The 25745-nt window shown below is 40.5% G+C and overlaps 3 protein-coding genes across 5 annotated transcripts in view; 2 read left to right on the top strand and 1 right to left on the bottom strand.

The window, feature by feature from the left end:
* The window catches only part of LOC144628067 (solute carrier family 49 member 4 homolog), a 10149-nt gene extending 5174 nt beyond the window's left edge, over window positions 1–4975 (bottom strand). Inside the window, exons 1-2 of the mRNA XM_078486125.1 lie at window positions 4465–4975; window positions 1580–2282 (exon numbers count right to left, since the gene is read on the bottom strand). Coding sequence (XP_078342251.1) covers window positions 1580–2282; window positions 4465–4771 — 1010 coding nt within the window. The 5' untranslated portion in view covers window positions 4772–4975. The remainder of the gene's footprint in view (window positions 1–1579; window positions 2283–4464) is intronic.
* Window positions 4976–5932: 957 nt separating this feature from the next.
* The window catches only part of LOC144667229 (uncharacterized), a 46097-nt gene continuing 26284 nt past the window's right edge, over window positions 5933–25745 (top strand). Inside the window, exon 1 of the mRNA XM_078528635.1 lies at window positions 5933–6258. The gene's annotated coding sequence lies outside the window, so the exon portion shown is untranslated. The remainder of the gene's footprint in view (window positions 6259–25745) is intronic.
* Window positions 11484–24844, top strand: LOC144667200 (uncharacterized). Of its 3 annotated transcripts, none has more exons than XM_078528612.1 (5): window positions 11484–11498; window positions 16558–16636; window positions 16981–17576; window positions 17867–18484; window positions 18984–24844. In XM_078528612.1, the coding sequence occupies exons 2-5, from the start codon at window positions 16617–16619 to the stop codon at window positions 24836–24838; spliced, it is 7089 nt and encodes a 2362-aa protein (XP_078384738.1). In that variant the 5' UTR covers window positions 11484–11498; window positions 16558–16616; the 3' UTR covers window positions 24839–24844. The 3 variants fall into 3 exon arrangements, with proteins under 3 accessions (XP_078384738.1, XP_078384746.1, XP_078384734.1); XM_078528620.1 differs by lacking the exon at window positions 11484–11498 and adding an exon at window positions 13153–13315; XM_078528608.1 differs by lacking the exon at window positions 11484–11498 and having other exon boundaries at window positions 16503–16636.

Raw genomic sequence — 25745 nt, 5'->3', positions numbered from 1 at the left:
AATCTTTAGGAGTTCTAGCCTTTGCGCGGTGTCATATCCTAGGAGATTTCCTGAGCTGCCTTTAACAACGTGCAGAGTGGCTGGCGTGCTGTTGGATTTTGCAGTTATCTTGGCGTGAATGGTTCCTAGCAGGGGTAGGGGTGTGGGTGATCCATAAGAGAAAATTCGCCGTTTGGATTGTTCTAGAGGTTTTACTTTGCCTTTGTAGATTCTTTGGTAGGTTACTTCGTCGATAAGATTAACTGAAGCTCCGGAATCCAGCATCAGTTCTACGTATTCTCCGTCGATCTCCAATGTAGTCTTCCTCATCTGTGTCTTCTTCTTCCGTCACGCGTTTCACCGAACCGGGTGGAACTGTTCTACAAACTTTAGCAAAATGATTGAACTTGCCACAGGAGGTGCACTTCTTGTTTTTAGCAGGGCAGGAGTCTTTGTGGGGGTAAGCGCCACCGCAATTTCTGCATTTTGATGACTCTTCAGTCTTGCGTGACTCCTTGCGTGACTCGCTGCGTGATTCGCTGTGTTCCTCTCGTCGGCGACCTTTGCCTTTCTTTGGACGCCTGTCGCTCTTCTTTTTGTGATTTACAGTGTTCACCGTCGTTTTGTCACTCTCCACTTCTTTAGCTTGCATATCACTGAGCTCCAGGGCTCTGCCAGCTTTTAAAAGTGCAGTTAAATCAAGGTCTTCACGTAGTGCTTTCCGCCTCAGTGCGTTTGACTTGCAGCTTAGAATAATTTGCTCCTTGATTTCTTTATCGGCATTTGCAAATTCGCAGGTCTTCGCAAGAGTTCGAAGTCTTGTATGGAAACTGTCCAAACTCTCGCCTTCGTTTTGCTGAGCTTTCCTGAAATTGTAGACCTCGTAAGTCGTGTTGACTTGGGGATTGAAGTGAGCGGTAAGTTTTTCGACGGCCGTTTTGTAATCTTTGTCTTCGCCGGTGCCTTCAAGCGTGTCGAAGATCTCGTCGACTTCGGGACCGCTGTAATGTAGCAGAAGAGCACGTTTTTGTTTTGCCTCTTCGATACCCATTCCTACAATTAGATTCTCGAATCTGGCTAGCCATTTCTTCCACCTTGGACCCACATTGCCGTCTAGGTGTACTTGGAAAGCCGGGAAAGTCGGAAGCGAAACTGCCATTTTGTCAAATCTTTGTCAGGATTATCTTGTCCGCGCTTTGGGATTTGAGTTGTGTTGTCCGCACTTCGGGACTTGAATTGCTTTGTCCGCGCTTTGGGACTTGAATTCTCTCACTGGATACGCTCCGTGGATCCTCGTCGCCAGGTGTGGTGTTGTACCGTTTAAATAAAACCACCGCAAGTTAAACACAAGTCTGATTTATTGACTCCATGCTCGCGACGACTACAAGGGAAGCGGGAGTTCCTTTCGACCGCGTGCTCGTATGATTGACAGATGTCACAACACTACACATGCCTAAAGGGAAGCATGGAAAATCAATTGTCCCTTACTATCATTATAGTTTGGTTTATAGTTTGTCTGTCCCAAACGTCGACAATTACAATCAGTTATAATCGAGTTGAAAACATAAAAAACAAAATAAAATGCTAGATAAAAACTCACATGGACAGAGAAATTCCTGCTACTATTCCAGCCATTGTTGCTCCAAATCCAAGCCAGCCGGCATTTTTTTCTCCGATACCAAACTGAGACAGGTTTAAGTCTAGAATAGACGTCAAACCAGAAAAGACACCAACTATAACTCCATTAATGAAGAGCAATAACCACATCTGTTTGTTGTGCATGAGACATTTAAAACCATATTTAAAATCCAGGCGGTCAACTGTTGCAGTCACACTTGGTGGTAATTTAGGTTTAGAGGGAAAATACACAAAAAGCGCCAGTAAAATTAGTGCTGTTGCTCCCAACTCAATGTACATCAGATGCATGATTTTCTCCTTGAGATACATTAACTGATAGTGGCTCATATTGTTACGAATTTTGATATAGTCAATACTTTTACCGATGGTACTACTGTGATTACCCACATCTGGAACTAACAGAGGACTTATGATAAATGCCAACCCTGCGCCAAAATAGGGAGACAGTGAAGCAAGTGCAGTCGACGTTGTGCGCTGGTGGGGTGGGAACCACGCTGCAGAAATAAGGGGCCCTAATGCCATGGCAAAGGGGCCACCTATACTATTGAAAATCACCCCCAGGTGAACCAACCATGTTTGTATTTGTAGATTAGACAGTGGTATAGCCTGAAGTCCGGCCGCTATGAAATTAACAATTGCCAGAAGGAGGGTGCATACTCTCAAGCCTGCAAGAAAATAACCAATGTGAATACTATGATAACATTATATGGTGGTGCTGAGCATAACATATGTACATTTTTGTGCCAAATAGAGTCTGTTCTGTTCCTTCAATGTTTTTACACATGGCAGCTATTTTTAAGAGAGCTTTTTCAAGGTGTTAAACGATGACCAAGTAATACTGTCGGAATTAGAAAAATATTAACTGTGTAAAATATTAGTTCATGCAAACGTACAGTGTAGAACAATTTTTAAAAGCTTGGGGGTTTCACTTTGAGGATATCAATGGATATTCCTCTAAGTTTGACTGTATGGCAAACAGGTTTTGACCAATTATTACAAGCGAAGATTATTTGCTAGTTGATTATGTTTTATACAATACAAAAGGGGTGGTTACTCATACTTCAAAAAATGCCAATTTTGCAGAATTTGTTTGCCAAATTTCAGGGGTCTTAATGTCTCAATTTTTTCTGGGACATCTTGGAAACTTGATTCTTTTGCAAGGCTGAGAAGTTTTTGGCTCAAAGAAAATGTATCAGACTCCTCGCAAAGTGTTGAATTTACCTTTGGCTACCCCTACTACAATGTGCCCTGTACATGTAGATCCAGTTACTCGTTATGTATTTTACTGGCTTGTATGTATATACACCATTCTGAAACACTACAGGTTACATCATAAGAATGGACAAGACATCTTTCTTATAGGTAGTAACATAGCCTCCCACGCAGTCGTTCTTAGGGGCGATCGTGTTTCACTCCTTCCCACTAACGCCTGCTTAACCGAGGCCAACATTCCTTTCCGCCGCTAAGCCAATCAGATTTTACCTACTAAAATCCGGAGGGTTGACCTTGACCTTGACTGCAAGACGCTCTTTGGCGAACGAGAGAGCTGTTTAGCATCGTGTGCTTCCAAGTTTAGGATGTTTCGCTTAAATTCATTCAGATGAAAGCAATTTCTGAATTTGCTGGCTACGGTTAATCGCTTGCTTTTTATCAAACTTGTCCTTTGCTGTTCGACAGTCTCACCGATTCGTTGGCTCCGTTGGGATTTTGCCGTTCGAGAAAATATATTTGGTGCGTGGTTCATTTATCATTTTAAATGCGTTTCCTCGAAGGAAAAATATTTTTCGCAACCATAAAATCAAAGGACCGTCAAACTATTGACGGAAAAAAAAACAAAGCTAGCCTTTTAACACAAAATTCAACCTTGAGAATCGTCCGAGGGCAAGTATATCACCGAATGAAAACATTTATTCACCGGCCGCGCGGTGAATTATATTATTGTGCTCACTATTTCTAAGCTCTACGCGTTCGTCAACTTGGTCGGTTTATTGTTGTTTTACCCTTTGATTTATTAACTCGGAAATACTAGAGATCTCTTCTTTGAAGCAATGCAGATCCACTGTGTTGATATTTTGTTGACGTTCTCACAGATTGTCGATTGGAATATATGTAAGCGAGGAAGATCAACTGCACTTTTCCCAAAACTTCTAACCCTTCCAGTTCCAGCAGATGACCTTATCAAAGTGTTGCACAAAAAGCACTTGAATTATTCCAATCGATATTTTTTCCGGTGTTTTAGCCATCGTAAAATGCATAACTAAAGTGAAATACTGTACTTCAAGCCCGCATGCCGCATCTCCGCGATCATTTTAATTTTTCACCGACAGACAATACCTCAATGGTGATTGGTAGTTTGTCTGGCGAATAAAACAATGGGAAAGGAATGTTGGCCTCGGTTAAGCAGGCTTTAGTGGGGAGGAGTGAAACACGATCGCCCCTAAGAACGACTGCGTGGGAGGCTAGTAGTAACACAGCGGAAAAAATTTTCTACATTGAAGAGAAATACTTTGACCGCAAGGAAACCAAGAGTGACATGTTCGTGACTTGCACTGTCTGACTCACATGCGATCTGTCACGCAATCAGAAACTAAGTCCAAAACATTGACCGGCTAACGGATCCTTACATTTTATCTTCTAATTCCTCGTTATAAAGAGGCAGTTTAACAGTGTTGTTAAATCATAAGGCAAGATTTCCGCACAGGACCCTACATTAATTATGCATACAATTTTCTGACTGATTCGTTCTTTTCATGATTGCTGTTTATGTATAGTGATAGTATGAAATAGTTGCATACATAATTAATGTAGGGGGCTGTGCGGAAATCTTTCCAATTATAATTTTCCTACCTTTGACATCCATCAACCAAGACATCGGTAAAAAGACCACGATAAAAACAATCGGACCCCAGGCGACTAACAAAGTGATAGTTGTATCGCTCCAGCCAAACACGACTTGTGAGGTGCCTTGAATCGGGCTCCAAGTGTTCCATTTCACCGCATTCACAGCAGAACAGATGGAATAGATTAGAAGAATATACCATCGACGCTTGTAAACTTTGAAATTCTCTTGATGAATGGGGCCTAGAGAGCCATACCGGACATCACCAGCTGATGAATTCACCAAGATGTTTGTCTTCTCTTCTCGTGAACCCATAATAGATCGTCTGGATTTTCACACAATCGGTGTCTTTTGGAATATTTTCAGTATTCTCGACAGCAGAACGCATCCGCCTCAGCACAAAGTTGCAGCTATTCGTTTCGTCCGTTTCTCTAGCTGATTCCTTTCAGGCGGCTTCAGAATCTTAAAAGCTTATTCACACAGATACCGGTATCAAAATAAAATGCATCAGGCGTTACGTTCGTCACGTGCAACTACTAATTAACTCCGCTCGCGTGGAATAATGGGATATCTGAAACCAGGAAGTAGTCACAGACACATAACAACTATAACAGTACTGTACATTTATGACATCTTCACCACAACAATTTATGGACAAGAAAAAAAGTGCCATTACACCTTATAGTGTATTTTCCCCCCACGTTTACTTTTAAAGGTTACTATTTCGTGAAAATGTGTTACATAATTAACAGCAACCCCAACTGATATGACTGATATACAGTGGAACCTCGATTTAACGAACCTCTATATAACGAAGTCCTCGATATAACGAATGATTTTTTTCGTCCCAGTAAAAGCAAAATATATGGAAAAAAACCTCGATATAACGAAACCTCGATATAGCGAACACATTTTGCCAGTCTCATGGCCCTTCGTTATATCGAGGTTCCACTGTACATGGTACGGAGAGGAAACCAGCGAACCTAAATCCCACTGAAATGGCTTCAAATCGCCCCCAAACGGCATAAAAACACAAGATATGCATAGAAGAGGATGGGTAAGTGAATTTTATTGGATATTTTTCCTCTATTTTGAATTATTTTTTACGATCGGTAAATTCCCATACAAACCCTTATAATAACGTCATTACGCAATGTCATATGTGGTCTATATGTTGACGGCTCCTTTAGGAGCTTGGGCTACCTGTGATCCCCCTAGCCATTTCACATTTCAAGGGAAAAAATAAGTCCATTCAGGAATCATTTAAGTACCCTTTACCGATCTTTGACATTTTACCACCCTCAATAAAACATGTGATTACTAAGCACTTTTGGTTTCATCTGCTGACCTCCGGCTGTTGTTAAAGTTTCATTTCATCTCTTTTGGTGTAAAACACTGAAAACAGCTAGCAGCCGGGCCCATATCAGCGAATCACGACTGTATACATTTCACTTCTGTTATGCCAACTAGTCATTTTGCGCACAGTACAGTTAACGCTTTATCAGATTCTGATAAAACTACTTGTAAATACTAGATATTTATAATTAATAAAGCACAGCAGGCACAAAACCAAAACCAAAAAAACACACAATAACTTTTGAGATTTATTGAAACACTGCTTTGTCGTGTCAAAATGTCGATACAAGTGAACCCTCCTCTTAGTGTGGTGCCCTACAGGCAAAACAATCGACGAAATAAGCATTTGTTTATTGGAGCGTCGCCTTAAAAAGCTTCGCAAGCAAATCGCACCTTGAGTTCAAGCCTTATCGGTTATGTGACGAGTCGTGCAATGACACTTGAGAGTGAAGATTTGGATAACTGACCCAACTTTCAGGTAAGATCTGACAAAGAGAGCGATAAAGCATGACGTTTATTTTTCCCACGATAGGCAAAAATTTAACTTCTGCCGTCTGCCGCTTGGCGTTCGTACCCGAAAATGAGTAGTTTTGTGTTTGTTGCGAATGTGTGATTTTTTCCCTATTTTTATGAGGGATCAATTTTAGACTTAGATAGAAAGGCAACAAAATGAAAGGCAAGCTCGCGTTTGCCGTTAGCCGTATAACGCCATGCTTTTTCTCTCCAATAATTTTCAGACATGTTTCCGCTGACACTAAAACGATAATCTGCCGCTGTAATCTTAAGATCGATTAAGATATATATAACCAAACTGAATTAGACGGCAAGGTAGTAGGTTTATTTACTAAAATGGATAGAACTTACAGTGTTTGCACGCAAAAATTGCCTAGCATCTGGCGTCCACATTTCAAAGTTTGAAAAATATGATTACTTAAGCACTTTCAGTTTCAGCTGAGCCTGGTTGCATGAAATTCGATTTTCGTCATGCACACTCGCAAACCTGGAGCATTGAACAGTCTCTAGCACACAAACGACTGCAGTAGCATGCATGCAGTTGATCCCGTATCTTTCGATTTCGCGCTCTGATTTCCATGTCGTTCTATGCACCACTACAGTGAAACGCTAAAGGACCTTTCTAATTCAGTGCTCCGTCTTTACAGCTGTTTTTATACTGAAGCTTAATAAGATTGCCTTAATCTAGATAATCAGATTGAAATCTCCGACACCAATGACACACGGTCACAATTACACTCTGTCCATACAAAAATACACTCAGTCCTGAGATAGTTCACGAAGGATACCAGGTTTTTTTCCCGTTTAGTGATTCGAATCGAATAGCTAAAGTAAGAGTATCAAGAACGTTTAAGCAAAAGGACAAGCAGTGACAGCAGTGGACAAGAAGGCAGACCATGACGTGAAGCTAGTGGCACCTAAAAAGATCGCCGAATAAAAACTAGTCATTAATTACTGCTTTTATTATTATTACTATGAATTATTATTTTATTTTGACTCCAAGACTTTAGCAAGCTTTTCTTGAATTTGTCACGGCAAAATGTGAATTCCTAATAGTGCACATTATTGCTTATTGCTTGTCTCGTGCTGTGTTTTCTTGTTGCATTTAAAAAACACAACATTGTTAGCTTAAGCCTGGTTTTCACTAGCGACGCAAGCACAATCGCGATCACGCAAAAAGACAAATTTTGATCCTTGTGCTTGTGCTTGCCGCAAGCATAAGCACAAGCAGCCAAATGCAATGCGCCTGTGTTTTTGCTTGAGTCGAAGCCGTTTTCATGCGATCACGGAGAAATAAGAGCTGTTATCCTTGCGCTTGTGCTTGCACTTGTGCTTGCGTCGCTAGTGAAAACCAGGCTTTAAGGAAAACAATTTTCAACTACAGTAGTTTGTCAGTTTTTTGTTTAGTTTATAACGGAAGATCATCAAAGCCTTTAAAACAGTCGTATTGTTTTGGCGAACGTGTACAGTATTCTAACGAAATTTGGAGCGAGTACCACAACGGCGAGTGAGACTAGGGTGAGAAGAGAAAACTGAAAGCGGTTGTTTTACAGTCTCAGATCGTCATTACGGAACCACTCAGGCAAACAATTTTGTTTTGACTTTTTATAACAATGCTCTCAGTATGATGACCTTGTGGATACCTGTGAAACAAAAGATAAAGTATTAAAAGCAGCCATTGCTCCTGATAACAAATTAAAGGTTTTCATTATTGATAGCAAAGTAGAAAGGTCTTTAGAGTGGACTTCTCATTCCCTGTCACAAAAATAAGCAGACACTCTTCGATAGTGCACGGAGTGTGCGAGCGAGGAGAAATAGGTCGCTGTTATATCTAAAAGAGATATCACTTGTAGCCTAATGCGTTTCCAATGGTTTCATCTCAAATGCCACACTACTGTGGATTTGGATCCAAATCAAATTTCAAGGAAGAAATTAAACTAAGTCTAATCCCGACTTGTTCGAGACTTGTTGCAGTCGTTCTCTCGTCCCCGATTACGTACTGTAGTTGGATTGCTGGACGAAGCAGACAGAAAACCAAAACGAATACATAACTACTTTATTAGAAAGGTATTCGAAAACAGCGCTGAAAGTGTCAAAATGTCGATACACATGAACTCCTCAAGGGCCCTACAGGCAAAACAAACGCTAACCAAGGTAGGTTGTAGCATTGAACATGTTCACGATTTGAAGATTTTGGTGTTTGATTTCGGTGATAATTTGATCCTCAGTTATTGTTCTAGAGTAGTTTAACAAATGTTCCTGGTCTGCATGGGCGTGTTAATTTATGCAATCATTTGGAAACGTCTCGAAGCTCACGAGTCAATGAAATTTTAACCGGCCGGACCTTTGAACTACAATTAAGAAATTAAATCGTCATGTCGATAATTCAATAATCTAAAATAACATTCCATGGGTTATGAATACAATGAGCATTTGGTTATTGGAGCGTCGCTCTAAAAAGCTTCGCAAGCACATCGCACCTCGAGTTCAGGCCTTATCGGTCCTTATCAGTTATATGTGTCGAGTTGATCAATGAGACTTGAGAATCAAGCTGTGGATTTCATTCTAGAGCAGCACTGACCCAACTTCACATGTAAGGTAAGACCGGACACATTTCTTGCTGACACTAAAGCACTTTTATGCATATTTTCTCCAAGTTGATATTTATCTGCTGGTGTAATATCAACAGGTCTACAGAGTCTGTACAATGTATAATACTCAAGTTGGCGAATAAAAATATGTTTATTTAACGAAATGGATCGAACTAACACATTGATTTATGTTTTGCACGCGAAGATTACGTACAGTATGTTGCCCTATTACCGGACACTTTTTGCACTTACCGTAATATCTTACCTCAAAACAGCACTAACGAGCTGAAACTTACCCACAATGTAGCTTCCACTGCTGGTAAGTAGGTCGTGGAGTTTTATCTTCTAAATCTCTTTGGCTTCTTTGTAATCACGGAAAGAGTTGGTCAAATTCGGTGCCCTAATTCCGGACGAGTTGCCCTAATTTCGGACGATCGTTACGAGGAAAATACTCCCTTTCTCTCGGAAATATTATTCGCGATCATGGCAAAATATTAAGTAATTAGGGTAAATAAAGGATTATTTTTTTGAAAAATTGTCTTTCAGGCAAAATTTAAAGTATTTTTCTTTCAATTTTAGCGAGGTAATCATCAGGTTATTGACATAAACAATGTTCAGCGAATGTTTCGGCCACTTGAAACGAAGTTCGCCAAGGAAGATTAATCAATACCAAAACAGGTATTGAAGCTTTAATACAGCACAGACAGTTACAAAAATGCTTGTTTTTCAAAACCTATTCCATAAAATTGTTTTCAAATAGGTAAACAAGTTTGCTGTAGGTATGCGTCCGGAATTAGGCACACCTCATCAAAAATTCAACTTAACTCTTTGGTGACCGTGCTCGGAAATTAAGAGCGAAAACCGAAAATTTATTATATGCTGATAAACCTAGGTCCTTTTACCTTTACTTTGGTATATATATAAATATAATCTATCGCGCACTTTGCGAGAGCAGAGCGCGTTATTGAAACGATGTAGTTTGACGCGCTGTAAAAATCGGATTTACAAAGAAAAATGTTTTACCTACCTCCACGAAAACTTGAATTTTCCCGTCTAAACAGAGCGCAGCTCGGCCAAGAAAAGAGCAAACGAAAGCAGACTAATCGCTAAGTCTTCTGAACTTTTTGTTTAACTTAATTTTACTGTTACGACGATATACGAAATAGTTAAGTCGAAGTGTCCGGAAATAGGGGTGTCCGGGAAATAGGGCAACATACTGTAGCGGATGCATGGCGTCCACATTTCAGTTTGAAAAATGTGATTACTTAAGCACTTTCGATTTCAGTTGAGCTGTAGGTTTCTGGGGGTTTTGGTATCAGGGTAAAGCAACGATAGGTCAAAATATCTTGAGTAATTGCTTGGAAAGTGTAAAATTTCCTTCGAATTGCAACAGGAAGCCTCACATTATCAGTTTGATTATAGTAGATAAAGAGTAATTAATAAATCAAAGAAAAGTAAGTGAATATGAAAGAGAAACTTGAAAAAATGGCTATATCTTTCAAGCGCTTTACAATGATTAAAAAAATCATAATAATAATAAAAATACATTGAACATTGCTAGATATATCATTGCTTTACAAAATGCTAAGCTTGCTAAAAAGGTGAAGGTCTTTAACTGTGATTTAACTTGGAAATCACCCGCGTTCTGACTAGCTTGTTTTAATAAAATTGTGTTGCATGTTGCGCTTGACATGTCGCACATAGCAACTTGTCTCACATCATTGAAGTTTTTTTGCAACTGGCAATGCAACATTGCCTCGTGTAACATGGTCTAGACATGCGACCATAAGGGATGGACCATTATTTTTTTGGAGGGTATGGAAATTATTGAAAAAATTTTTTTGCGGGGCCTAGAAAGACAAAATAAATTGTTTGCAAACACGATTTGTATAGCAAAAATAGCTTGAATTTCGAAAAAAACAGTTTGCAGAGGTGCATAAACTAGCTTAGAAAAAAATGCAGAGGAGAATTTTTCATACCCCCCTCCAAAAAAATATTGGTCCGTCCCTAAGGACAACGTCACGCTCGCTGACTAGTGTGTTATGTTTTTATGCTAATTAAGTAAAACTTTGTCTTTTGCAAACTTCGGAAATCTACCCCAAAAGGTGTAAATGTTTGTACGGCCTTCATGAAACATTCAGATATCTTCTGAATATGGTAAGACCAATCTGAAAGGTGCTGTGATCCCTCAGAATGGACAAAAGTGGCTTGAAATTAGCACGAAACATGAAAAGTTGCTGAGCAATTTGTGGACAGCATTACGGACCGGGCTCACAGGTGACCCACGTTTACGTCATCGCGTGACGATTTAGCGTGACAAATCGTGTGACAAGGAAAACGCAGGTCTTTTTGGACCCGTTCCAGTAATCCGCGTTCTTTTGCAGCAACAACGCCCACTCGTCACATTTTAGACTGCAGGCTATTACTGAAACGGCATCCAAATTGTATTTGAATCTATCACTTGTAACAACGAAAGCAAAACAGATTATCACGCTTTACAGTTACTTTTGCTTGTAACATTGTGGGGAATCAAAAGCTGAGTTTTATACTTCAGGAGCAATCACTCTTAGAAGACGTAGAAGGTAAACTAGACAGATCGGATTTCCCTTTCTATGAATTTATTCCTGTTTTATATTGCAAGGTTCAGTCTGCGTATAAAGTTCTGAAGTTTAGAGTAAGGGGTGGTACAATAAAATGCGTTTTCTTGCTAAATAGATTGGATGGATATAGTTTACTCGTACATTTTCGCTTTCAGGTATTAAAATCGTCGCGACTCCCAGCGTTGATTTTAATTTATAATTATGTCATTGATTTTATGATCATCATTATTTGTTATCTCCGTGTAAGGGCTTACGTGTAGATTAAGGCACCAGTGATTTAAGATATGCCATTTCAATCTTCAAGCTACCGGCCATATTTTCGTGCAACAATTCGCATAGTGACCTCATAGTGTCTCGTGTGTGCTGACCTTGATGGCTTATGATATCCATTAAGGAAAGGAACCCATATTATCTGGCGGTTCGTTTTGTTCAAGGTTTAAGGACTAGTGTCAAGCTTAATTTAAGAGCAAATCCACTAAAAATGTAATGTAGCACAGTAAAGTTTTCAAATTCAAATTTCAAACAAAAGCAACAACTAGTAGAAGAAATCAGTTTCCGTCCTGCTTGTGCTTGGGAGGGCGCAGGATGGGTTTCCGGGGGGGGGGGGGGAGGGGTTGGGCATCCCCTAGCAAAAATGTTGAAAATGTGGGTTCCTTGAGCTGCCTTCTGGTGCATTCTTAGCACCTAAAAGTGTTATTTTGGTTATTTTGACAAGGGTTTATTGAAAACTAAATACTCACTGCTAACCTGCTATCAGGCGTATATTTTTTTAGTAGAGAGGGAGGGCTTAACATTACAGGTTAGCTCGTTGCAAGATATTTCAGTTAGTTACTTCCTTCTTGAAGTTACATACCTTGTGCAGATAATCACATGCTAGAAGCGAGTCAAAACATGAGACTCATAAAACTGCTCTTGCACACTTCAAATCACTGAGTCAAACCACATAAAAACAAACTTAAACAATGCAAAAATATTTTATTTAATTTTTTTGTACAAATTAAATACAGTACATATCTGTTAATACAGATTTTTGGAAAGCTTATTTAGAAATAACAAATTAAAAGAAATTTAAGTAATTCCATTGCCAAGCTGTGACCACACAAACAGAGGATGATAAGCTTGTTGTTCTATAGATTTATCAAGATACATACTTTTCTCAATTTCTTTAAAAGTCTGTGCACAGACATATAGTAACCTGTCAAAGTTACAAAGCACTGCACAGTCTAGGTTTCTCCCTCAAGAAGGACTAGAGGTGCACAGACTAGAGAGCTTGAGGTATTAGCTGGGCATATTTTATGCAATCAGTTTCGTGTGGTTATCAGTGCATTTCAAAATTATGGTTAGAACCTTCTCGAAGCTCATAAGTCAAAGCTATCCATCTTCAATCAAAACGAGAGACATTGAACAACAATACCTAAGAAATTAATTCGTCATGTCGATACTTCAATGCTCTTGAATTCTTTAACTGAAGGGCTTAAAACATCAAAATGATTAACATTGAATTTCTTACTGTCTTGATGCAATATCAATTTCTCATCACTTACATTACAAGGAAAGTATGAAAAACAGTAAGGAGAATTCGAGGTTGATCTGATTTGTTTTCGTTCGTTCCACCTTCTAATCTTCGATGACATTTCAACAGTTATAAATAAAATGAGCATTTGGTCATTGGAGCGTCGCCTTAAAAAGCTTCGCGAGCACCATGATCACTTTCCGAGTTCAAGCCTGTCTGTTGTGTAATTGAAACTAAACAGTAAAGCTGTGGATTGCATTGTGGAACAAATAAGCCTAACGTTCAGGTAAGACCTAACATTTTTTGCCGGTACTAAAGCACTTTTGTGCATGCTCGTTCTGAGTGGCTATAAATATGTTCCCGCCTGTTATCTCAACAAGTCTGTTTAGTAGTCGAATTAAATCTGAATTGGATAGCGAATAAAAACACGAAATGGATCGAACAAACAGTGTTTTGAACGTAGCGGCCCGCGTCCATATTTCAGTTTGAAAATGCGATTACTTAAGCACTTTCTCACTTTCGGTTTCATTCGGCCTAGTTGCATAAAGTTCGATTTCCTGCAGGCTTTATTATCGAGGTAAAGACAATATGTCATGATTGCTTAGGATGTGAAAATTGCCTTCAAATCGAAGCCGGACTCCTCGAAACAGCAGTTCAGTTATAAGAAATATAAATTGAACAAGCATTGGTAACCAATGAAAATTAAGATTAGGCAAGATTGATACCGATTACGAACGACAACAATGAAAAATTTAGGATAAATCTTTCATGGTTTGACACCAATGACTAGCTTCTTTAAAAGCAAAACCGTGCACAAATTCGGGCAAATACCAACACAAATACCAATGCCCGTTTAATTCATATTGCAATATTCGTCATGCCAACGAATGCAGAAGCATGCAGCCTGAAACCTGCATCTTTCGATTTCGTTCTCTGGTTTCCGTTTAGTAAACTAAATGCGTTATCAATTATTAAATGCCAGAGGAAAAACCGTTCGTCCATTTCAGCGGCTTGCTTCATCAACTGATGAACCGAAGAGTAGACTGTACACCCTAAGCTACATGGGAAGCATGATGTAATTTTTACAATTCATGTGATACTGAGTTATTTCACTAATACAGAGTGTTACAAGCTAACGTGATCCTGAATTATGAAAAAGTTTAAAGGTTGCCTGGTTCCCAGGGCCAACAATTTGTGATTTAGAAACACATCACCACAAGGCTGATGCTATCCACAAACGCTCGCAACCGTATATCAGTATCAGTTTTAGTTAAGCAGACTGACGCAAGTGAACGATACTCCGTAACACTTAGGTCCATAAGGACTCGAATAACTAAAATACACTGTCACTTAGTTGAGCATGGACAAAATAAGTTTAGGATGTATTCGTTTGCACGTACTAAGACTGGGATAAGCAAAAGGACAAGCAATGGGAAAAGACGTCAGACAGTGACACCCTAACTGTTTTTCTAAATTGTTCCCACAAAATGTTATTTCTAATAGCCGCTGCACCTTCGTTGACAGTATTTGTCTCTTATCGTGGTCTATTGCGTTTTCGTCTTTGCATACATAAAAACAAAGCATCTCGAGCTTTATGGCTTCCGCGGCCCCCGGTTTGTTTCACTATCGACGAGTATTCGTGAACTTTCGGCAATGTACCCTAAAGTACTATCAATTTATAGTTTTACTTTTAGTGCATTGTGTTTATTTGTTTTTACGTAAGATATCAATTAAACAAGCCTCGGTAGTAAGCACTGAAAGATAAAACAAATTCTTCAAATTTACCCTTTTCAAAAAGGAAAGAAACGTCACACGTGCAGTTTATATATCGCAAAATGTTAACGATTTTGTATTGCATGTACAGTATATATGTATAGTTTGCGATGTCATCCTGGCTTAGTGTGAAACGAAGTTCTTAATTGCGAAAACTTTCGAACCATTTTATTTTGACTTTTTATAACAATACTCACTATGTGGGCTTGGGGTATTTGTGGTCACGTCTGATACATAACAAAAAGCCAATTGGTCATAGCACAGTACAAAGGTGTTTACATTATTTCTTTCTTTAACTGTGGCAAAAGGAAAAGAGCGAAGGCACAGAGGTACACTAAATGAAGCGTTTTGGAACACCACATTTATCTGTGATGCGCGCGTGACAAGCGATGCCTGAAAACTGAAGTGGGCGTTAATCAAATCTAGATATTTCTTTCATTTTCGGAACTGATTGAAGTTATCTCGGTTCAGCATGATTGGATAGAGCACGCTGTGCTTAGTGAGTTTTAATGAACTTATAATGAATCACAGCAAATATAAAAGGAAAGCAAATACATAATTACTTTTGAAAGTCATTGAATACCATTCTGTCGTGTCAAAATGTCGATACGCGTGAACTCCTCCTTAGAGCTGAATACCTTACGGGCAAAACAAACGGTTTGCTATGGTAGACAAGTTTTTGGTATCCTTAACATTTGATCTGTGTTCTTTCTTTAGTATAGCAGAGATGTTAACAGCAATAATAGATGTTTCGTTTACGCCAGCAGTGTTCAATGTTTTCTGAATTCTATGTTCTCCTAATCAAATCTATTCCACACAGCACATTGTCCCAGTACTCGAGTTGACGCATGCATTTTCATTTGTGCAAAGTGCGTGAAGGATAATGGATTTAAACGTTTCACAAAGACCACAAACTTTTTTAATTCTCAAAACTTCGTCTGCTGACAGCTGACAACTTATTTACCTAAACTAAGTGATCAACACCTGATTTCTCCTTACAGTGCAGTCAATACATTGTCAAATAATCAAGACATGAGAACAAAGAAATCCATCAACTAGAGGATATTGTCTTTGTGTACAAGCAAATCTTCATACATAGAACATTTCGAAGAATCCGAGCTTTCTTGTATTTACAGTGTCAGCGAATGTGCGGCCGTATCTTTCAATCCCCGATTCTGTTCAGTGTTGTCACTGTTTTTTTTTTCTTTGTGTTGGTATCTGCAAAATACCACATACCAAAGGACACAGCCTCGTCCATACTGCTGCCCGAGCAAACACTCGCAGCCTACTAAATTTTATCCAAAAACGAGCCAGACTAAATGTGCTAAAAGCAATTAAGTAAGTCAACGCTGCACTGCTGGCTGTGTCATACAAGCTAAGGAAACTCACAGACCAGTGTAAACCATCACGGGACCTTTGTCGGTGGTGTCTTGATCGATGCAAGGCCTGGTTGATCAACCCAAGGGAAATCCGATTGTAAATAAATACTATAAATGTATTATGTGCGGTAATAAAAGGCATCTTCTTATTTTGTTAAATAAGAACACTTTCTTTTTCAAAACTTTCTCAAATGCATGACTTAACCACATCTTTTAAGGTATTGTTGATCAGAATGTTCTAAAAACACACTTTACCATTGCTTTTCCATAACCCGGAAATGTTGTTCATCGCCCGCCGTCCCGGAATGGATTGGAAGACAACTGATCTGTACCTTTATCTTTACCTTAACCGTTTTTTTACCTTTAAATTTCTCAGCCGTTGCCACACGTGCGTGTTTAATGAGATGATAAGCTCATGATTGTAAAGTTCTTGGAATGGCATCAGCTTCACTTGGGTAAGTTACTTTAAAACGTATAGCAAGAAATAGAAAACGCTTTGCATGTCTTAATCAAATCACTAACGGTTTGGGTTCAGTTACCTTTTATTGTAACTATGACCATGAAATGCTCCGTAGAGCTATGTATGTATCTATTAATTCACGTAGTTTTGTCTGGGAATAATTGACCAGCGCTTATAGAATCAATACAAAGACTGCAAAAAGATTTGCTACCGAGCTAAAATATACTTTAGTTTTGCCGACATCCCAGACAGACATGTTTTATTTTTCCATGTGATCGCCGACCACTGTATTATTACTACAATTGAGCAAGTGACTTTATCTCGTCTTATAACGCACAGGTCTAGTCACCTTGGTTTGACGGAAAATCAGAAACGATGGCTTGTGACTGGAATAGCACTCAACAAGATCCTTATACCACAGATACGTCCAATTGTGGAACAAGGCATCAACACTGCATACAACAACCTCAAGACCGCTCACAATATTGATACACAGAGCTCATCTGGTCGTCTTAAACTGTGGCCACTTCCTTTGAAGTACGAAAACATTAATGGAAATGATGGTCATCCAAAGCTTCCTGGTGGAAGGTTCAATTATTCTTTGTTTGACTGTAAAGTGACATCCCATGTTGACTTTGCCAGGCTATACGTTCAGAACCATATGGCTCACTTCACTGCCTTCGATGACCACTGTGATGCATCTGCTGTGTTAATGTTGCTTGGTCGGGTGCCTGTATTCTCTGCAGCTGTAAAATCTGCCGCCGATGACGTCAGAGAGGGTAGAAACGACTGGGCACATTGTGTATTCGGTAAATGGGATCAAACCAAGTTTCAGAAGAGTTTTACTGAGATGGCACAACTAGTGAGAGACATGGCTCTACCAACCGCAGACGAAGGAAAACTTATTGGGGAACTTAAAGACTGGGAGACAAAAGGTATTAGTTAAAAGTGGCTGATATGTGAACTTATTTACGAAGATTTAGGTATTCGAAAAGCTTCATCCAACTCTAACGCTTGTCCCATATTCATAAGTACTTTTATTGGATTTCACTAGCTTTTATTCGCGTTGGCTCGAAATGGGCTTTCCATCATCGTGCATGGTATATTCCCAGTTAGTAAATTTTTCTGCGTTACAGTAAACGTAAATTACCGCCACATAACTTTTTGTGTTTCTTAGAGAAATGCTCTAGACAGTTGAAGTTTTTTGTAATCCTTATTTTTGTAGGAACATACCTTTGCATGAACTCCCCTCTGGACACAACGTTGCTACAACTGGTTCAACAAGAACTAAAATCCCTGCAAGATGATGTGAAGAATATGTCTGTAGAAGGCGACAAAGAGATGACCAAAGTCGAGAGTGAACTTCAAAATTGTGCCAGTGGTCTTGAGGAGCTACAACACAGGATGGGAAGATTGGAGATTGGTCAGAACAACATGGAACACCGGGTTGGTCTGACTGAAGAGAGAGTTGATTATGTTGAAGGCAGGGTAAGTGTTGTTGAAGAAAAAATGTCCAAACGTGAATGTTTAGAGATTGGCATGGAACGCCGGGCTGGACTGACTGAAGAGAGAGTTGATGAGGTCGAAGGCAGAGTCAGTGTTGTTGAAGAAAAGATGTCTAAACGTGAAGGTTTGGAAATTGCCATGGAACACCGGGCTGGACTGACTGAAGAGAGGGTTGATGATGTTGAGGGCAGAGTCATTGTTGTTGAAGAAAAGATGTCTAAACATGATGGTTTGGAGATTGGCATGGAACGCAGGGCAGAAATGTTTGAAAGCAGAATTGGTGATGTTGAAGACAGAGTCATTGCTGTAGGAGTATGCATGGAGTATACTCTTGAAGGTAGCGTTAAAACAAAATATCATACATATAATATAACTGGATCGAGGTTAACATGCGGATGCATCAAAAATGCACATAGTTTTAAGAAGTCGATACATGGAACACAAACGCTGTATTAGCTACAACATTATCAATTCAAATATTCATTGTCATTAACCAATGTATACTGAGAACATCAGCATGCTACGTTTTGATGCCAGACGTAGATATTACTATGGACCCACACAGTATATGGAACCCTGCAACCTACATGTGGTGGCGCACCTCTGGTGGCGACGCATGAAATACATTCAAAATACTGTGTTACGCAAGCTAAACGCATTAAGCAGGTAGCAATAAATACCAGTCTTGAAATTTATACGAGGCGCTGGCCCTAATGACCGATCATGAAATAAAATGAAAATATATTCGAAATACAGATTTTGCATTGTTAATTGTTTTGTTAACTCGCTAACTTAACTGTTTACATTTGTATCCCTTCCTTTCTCCACTATGGCAGATTTAAAGAAAGAGATGGGAAAAATTCAAAGCAAACTAGAAGAAGCCGCGATGGAAAGGGGAGATATAAAGAATATACTCACGACAAAAGAAAAAGAACTAAAGGACCAGCTAAAGTCACAAACAGGAGAGACAAAAGACTCAGAGACTGCTGTCAGCTACCATGGATACGAAGTCACACAACTGGAAATGAAGGACTTTACTTCCGCACTTCAGGCACACAGACGCACACTAGACGTTATACTAAACCTGTTTGGCGAGGACCACCCAGTGGCATCCGACAGCTACACTTTACTTGGACTCGCGCAGATTGTAACGGGCAATTTTACTTCCGCACTTCACTCACTCAAGTGCGCACTTGACATAAGACTTAAACTGTTTGGTGAAAGCCACTCACAGACAGCTGAGAGCTACTATTTACTAGGAGTCGCACAACATAAAATGAAAGACTTTACTTCTGCACTTCAGTCACACCAGCGCGCCCTTGACATTAGACTTAAAGTGTTTGGTGAAAACCACCCAGACACAGCTGACAGCTATCAAGGACTTGGAGTCACACAATGGCGAATGAACGATTTTACTTCTGCACTTCAGCTAATACAGTGTGCACTGGGCGTAAGACTAAAACTGTTTGGCGAAGACCACCCAGATACCGCTTACAGTTTCAATTTACTTGGACTCCTGCAGTTTGAACTAAGTGACCTTGCTTCCGCAATTCAATGTCAACAGCGTGCACTTGGCATTTTACTGAAACTGTTTGGAGAAGACCACCCAGACATCGCTGACAGCTACGATTTTCTCGGACTTGTGCAGTTTGTAAAAAACGACTTTACTTCCGCACTTCATTCCCATCAACGGGCACTTACAATTAGACTTAAATTGTTTGGGGAAGACCACCCCGAGACCGCCTGCAGCTTCAATATACTTGGATTCGTGCATTTTGTAATAAACGACTTTCCTTCTGCACTTCAGTCACACCAGCATGCACTTGACATTATACTTAAACTGTTTGGCGAAGACCACCCAAAGACTGCAAACAGCTACAATTTACAAGGACTTGCCCAGTTTTTAATAAGCGACTTTGGTTCCGCACTTCAGTCCCATCAGCGTGCACTGAACATTAGACTTAAACTGTTTGGTGAGAACCACTCAGAGACGGCTGACAGCTACCATTCACTTGGAATCACACATTGGAAAATGAACAACTTTACTTCCGCTCTTCAGTCACACCAGCGTGCACTGGACATAAGACTGAAACTGTTTGGTGAGAACCACTTAGAGACAGCTCAGAGTTATCATGCACTTGGTGTCACACAAAGTGAAATGAAAGACTTTACTTCTGCACTCCAATCCCATCAGCAAGCACTCAACATTGTGCTTAAACTGTTTGGCGAATACCACCGAGAGACTGCCAACAGCTTCAATTCACTCGGAATATTGCAGCTTGTGATGAACGACTCTACTTCTGCGCTTCAGTCCTTTCAGCGTTCACTTGAAATTAGACGTAAACTGTTCGGTGAAAACCACTTAGACACAGCTGAGAGCTACCATGGACTTGGAGACACACAATGTAAAGGGAACGACTTTACTTCTGCACTTCATTCCCATCAGCGAGCACTTGACATTAGACTCAAACTGTTGGGTGAAAACCACTCACAGACAGCTGAAAGCTATCATGCACTTGGAGTCACGGAACAGGAAAGGAAAAATTTTACTTCAGCACTTCAGTCCCACCAGCGTGCCCTTGATATAAGATTGAAAGTGTTTGGTGAAGATCACCCAGAGACTGCTAACAGCTTCAGTTTTCACGGAATCGTGCAGTTAGCAATGAAAGACTGGACGTCTGCTCTTCAGTTGCATCAGCGTGCACTGAACATTAGACTAGAGCTGTTTGGCGAGCACCACTCCAAGACAGCTGAAAGCTATCACTACCTTGGAATCACACAAATGAGAATGAAAGACTTTTCTTCCGCACTTCATTCCCATCAGCGTGCACTTGACATCGGGCTAAATCTGTTTGGTGAAAACCACCCACATACAGCTGAGAGCTTCTTTTTACTTGGAGTCACACAATGGGAAATGAACGACTTTAATTCTGCACTTCAGTCACACCAGCGTGCACTTGACATAAGACTAAAATTGTTTGGCGAAAACCACTCAAAGACGGCCGAGAGCTACCGTGGACTTGAAGTTACACAAAGGAAAATGAACAACTTTACTTCCGCACTTCAATCACAACAGCGTGCACTTGACATTGAACTAAAACTGTTTGGTGAAAACCACTCACAGACAGCTGAAAACTACCACAACCTTGGAATCAGACAATACCAAATGGGAGACTCTAATTCCGCACTTCATTCCCACCAGCGTGCCCTGGATATAAGACTTAAACTGTTTGAACAAAACCATCCCAAGACAGCTGAGAGCTACCATATCCTTGGAATCACACAGATGAAAATGAACGACTTCAATTCCGCAATTCAATCTCATCAGTGTGCACTTGATGTTAGACTTAACTCGTTTGGTGAAAACCACTCAGAGACAGCTGACACGTGTCATTTACTTGGAGAGGCACATCGTGAAATAAAAGACTTTACTTCCGCGATTCAGTCACACCAGCGTGCACTGGACATTAGACTGAAATTGTTTGGTGAGAACCACTCAGAGACAGCTGAAAGCTATCATGCACTTGGTGTCACACAATGTGAAATGAAAGACTTTACTTCTGCATTTCAGTCACACCAGCGTGCACTTGACGTACGACTTTACCTGTTTGGTGGAAACCACTTCGAGACAGCTAACAGCTACCATAATCTTGGGAACATACAAATAGCAATTAAAGACTTTTCATCTGCACTTCAGTCCCATCAGCGTGCACTTGATATAAGACTAAAACTCTTTGATAGAGACCACTCAGAGACAGCTGAAAGCTACAAACAACTAGGAATCACACAAATGCAAATGAAAGACTTTCCTTCCGCACTTCAGTCCCATCAGCGTGCACTTGACATTGCACTAAATCTGTTTGGTGAAAACCATCCTCATACAGTAAAGAGCTTTTATTTACTTGGAGTCACACAATGGGAAATGAACGACTTTAATTCTGCACTTCAATCATACCAGCGTGCACATGGCATTGTACTGAGACTGTTTGGCGAAAACCACTCAGAGACAGCCGACAGCTACCATAACCTTGGAGTGAAACAAATGGAAATGGAGGACTTTACTTTCGCACTTCATTCCCATCAATGTGCACTGGACATTAGACAAAAAGTGTTTGGTGAAAACCACTCCAAGACAGCTAAAAGCTACTTTAACCTGGGAATCACACAAATGGCGATGAAAGACTTTACGTCCGCACTTTATTCCCACCAGCGCGCCCTTGATATAAGAATTAATTTGTTTGGACAAAAGCAGCCCGAGACAGCTGAGAGCTACCATATCCTTGGAATCACACAAATGAAAATGAACGACTTTACTTCCGCAATTCAATCTCATCAGCGTGCACTTGACATTAGACTTAAACTGTTCGGTGAAAACCACTCAGAGACAGCTGACACGTGTCATTTGCTCGGAGTGGCACAACGTGAAATGAGAGACTTTACGTCTGCCCTTAAGTCTTATCAGCGTGTACTTGATATTAGTCTAGAAATGTTAGGTCAAAACCACTCTGAGACTGCTGACAGCTACCATAATCTTGGAATATTGCAAATGGAAATGAAAGACTTTACGTCCGCGCTTCAGTCACATCAGCGTGCACTTGACATTAGACTTAACTTGTTTGGTGAAAACCACTCTCAGACAGCTGAGAGCTACCATAATCTTGGAATCGCACAAATGGAAATGAAAGACTTTCCTTCCGCACTTCAGGCCCATCAGCGTGCACTTGACATTGCACTAAATCTGTTTGGTGAAAACCACCCACATACAGCTGAGAGCTTCTACTTACTTGGAGTCACACAATGGGAAATGAACGACTTTAATTCTGCACTTCAATCCCATCAGCGTGCACTTGACATAAGACTAAAATTGTTTGGCGAAAACCACTCTAAGACGGCCGAGAGCTACCGTGGACTTGAAGTTACACAAAGGAAAATGAATGACTTTACTTCCGCACTTCATTCACAACAGCGCGCACTTGACATTGAACTAAAACTGTTTGGTGAAAACCACTCACAGACAGCTGAAAAGTACCACAACCTTGGAATCAGACAATACCAAATGGGAGACCTTACTTCCGCACTTCATTCCCATCAGCGTGCCCTGGATATAAGACTTAAACTGTCTGGAGAAAACCAGCCCAAGACAGCTGAGAGCTACCATATCCTTGGAATCACACAGATGAAAATAAACGATTTCACTTCCGCACTTCAATCTCATCAGCGTGCACTTGACGTTAGACTTAACTCGTTTGGTGAAAACCACTCAGAGACAGCTGAAAGCTACCACAACCTGGGAATCGCACAAATGGCGGTGAAAGACTTTACTTCCACACTTCAGTCACATCAGCATGCACTTGACATTAGACTTAACGTGTTTGGTGAAAAACACTCAGAGACAGCTGAGAGCTACAACAAACTTGGAATCGCACAAATGGCGGTGAAAGACTTTACGTCCGCACTTCAGTCACATCAGCATGCACTTGACATTAGACTTAACGTGTTTGGTGAAAAACACTCAGAGACAGCTGAGAGCTACAACAAACTTGGAATCGCACAAATGGCGGTGAAAGACTTTACGTCCGCACTTCATTCCCATCAGCGTGCCCTGGATATAAGACTTAAACTGCTTGGAGAAAACCAGCCTAAGACAGCTGAGAGCTACCATTATCTTGGGATTGCACAGATGGAAATGAACGACTTCACTTCCGCACTTCAATCTCATCAGCGTGCACTTGACGTTAGACTTAACTCGTTTGGTGAAAACCACTCACAGACAGCTGAAAGCTACCACAACCTGGGAATCGCACAAATGGCGGTGAAAGACTTCACGTCCGCAGTTCATTCCCATCAGCGTGCTATTAATATTAGACGTAACCTGTTTGGAGAAAACCAGCCTAAGACAGCTGAGAGCTACCATTACCTTGGAATCGCACAGATGGAAACGAGTGACTTCACTTCCGCACTTCTGTCACATCAGCGTGCACTTGAAATTAGACTTAACCTGTTTGATGAAAAACACTCAGAGACAGCAGAGAGCTACTTTAACCTCGGAATTGCACAAATAGTAATGGACGACCTTACTTCCGCACTTTATTCCCTGCAGCATGCCCTGGATATAAGACTTAAACTGTTTGGAGAAAACCAGCCCAAGACAGCTGAGAGTTACTATTACCTTGGAATCACGCAAATGAAAATGAACGACTTCACTTCCGCACTTCAATCACATCAGCGTGCACTTGACGTTAGACTTAAACTGTTCGGGGACAACTACACACAGACAGCTGAAAGCTACCACAACCTGGGAATCGCACAAATGGCGGTGAAAGACTTTACGTCCGCACTTCATTCCCATCAGCTTGCCATTAATATTAGACTTAAACTGTTTGGAGAAAACCAGCCTAAGACAGCTGAGAGCTACCATTACCTTGGAATCGCACAGATGGAAACGAGTGACTTCACTTCCGCACTTCAGTCACATCAGCGTGCACTTGACATTAGACTTAACCTGTTTGGTGAAAACCATTCACAGACAGCTGAAAGCTACCAGAACCTGGGAATCGCACAAATGGCGGTGAAAGACTTCATGTCCGCAGTTCATTCCCATCAGCGTGCTATTAATATTAGACGTAACCTGTTTGGAGAAAACCAGCCTAAGACAGCTGAGAGCTACCATTACCTTGGAATTGCACCTTGAAATGAAAATGAACGACTTTCCGTCGGCACGTGAGTCACATCAGCGTGCACTGAACATTAGACTAGAGCTGTTTGGTCAAAACCACTCAGAGACAGCTGAGAGCTACCATAATCTTGGAATCACACAAATGGAAATGAACGACTTTCCGTCGGCACTTCAGTCCCATCAGCGTGCACTTGACGTTAGACTAAACCTGTTTGGTGCAAGCCACTCAGAGACAGCTGACAGCTACCATAATCTTGGGACCATACAAATGGAAACGAAAGACTTTCAGTCGGCGCTTCAGTCCCATCAGGGTGCCCTTGATATCAGACTTAACCTGTTTGGTGAAACGCATCCACGTACAGCTGACAGCTACCTTCTGCTTGCAGCCGCACAACATGCACAGAATGACACGACTTCTGCATGTCAGTCACTTCAGCATGCTCTTGACATTAGAGAGATCCTGTTTGGTCAAGATGATCCACAGTTTAAAGAGCTGACAGCTATCCTGAACTTGTGGTCACAAAATATGAACTGAACAGACTTTGCACCAGTTCTCTCTCACATCAACTTCTGTTATCTGTTGAAGAGCATAGATCTACATCCAGTAGTTTACTACTGAAGTTGGTGCGTCTTTCCTTGCATGAGTGTGAGTAACCTTCTCAAGATTTGCATAGGTATTTACATGATTTCGAGCGCAATTTAAGATAAATCAGTACGAGAAAATTTCAAGTTCAAAGGCTACCAAATGATTTAACCCAAATTGCACTCGTAATCATGTGATTACCTATACTTGATTACCTATACTTAAAGTTAAAGTTTCGTTAATTATTCGTTCATGATCAACTTGCATGAATCGATATCTTTTTGCTCTCTTCAGACGTACCGACAGCGGTCGCCATTTTATTTTGATTAATTGACGTGC

This window comes from Oculina patagonica, chromosome 1, assembly GCF_052425735.1.
Source record: "Oculina patagonica isolate OP01 chromosome 1, crgOcupat, whole genome shotgun sequence".
In the NCBI taxonomy this organism is placed as follows: Eukaryota; Metazoa; Cnidaria; class Anthozoa; order Scleractinia; family Oculinidae; genus Oculina; species Oculina patagonica.
Note: the sequence above shows the minus strand (reverse complement) of the source record. Positions and strands in the feature narration are given on the sequence as shown.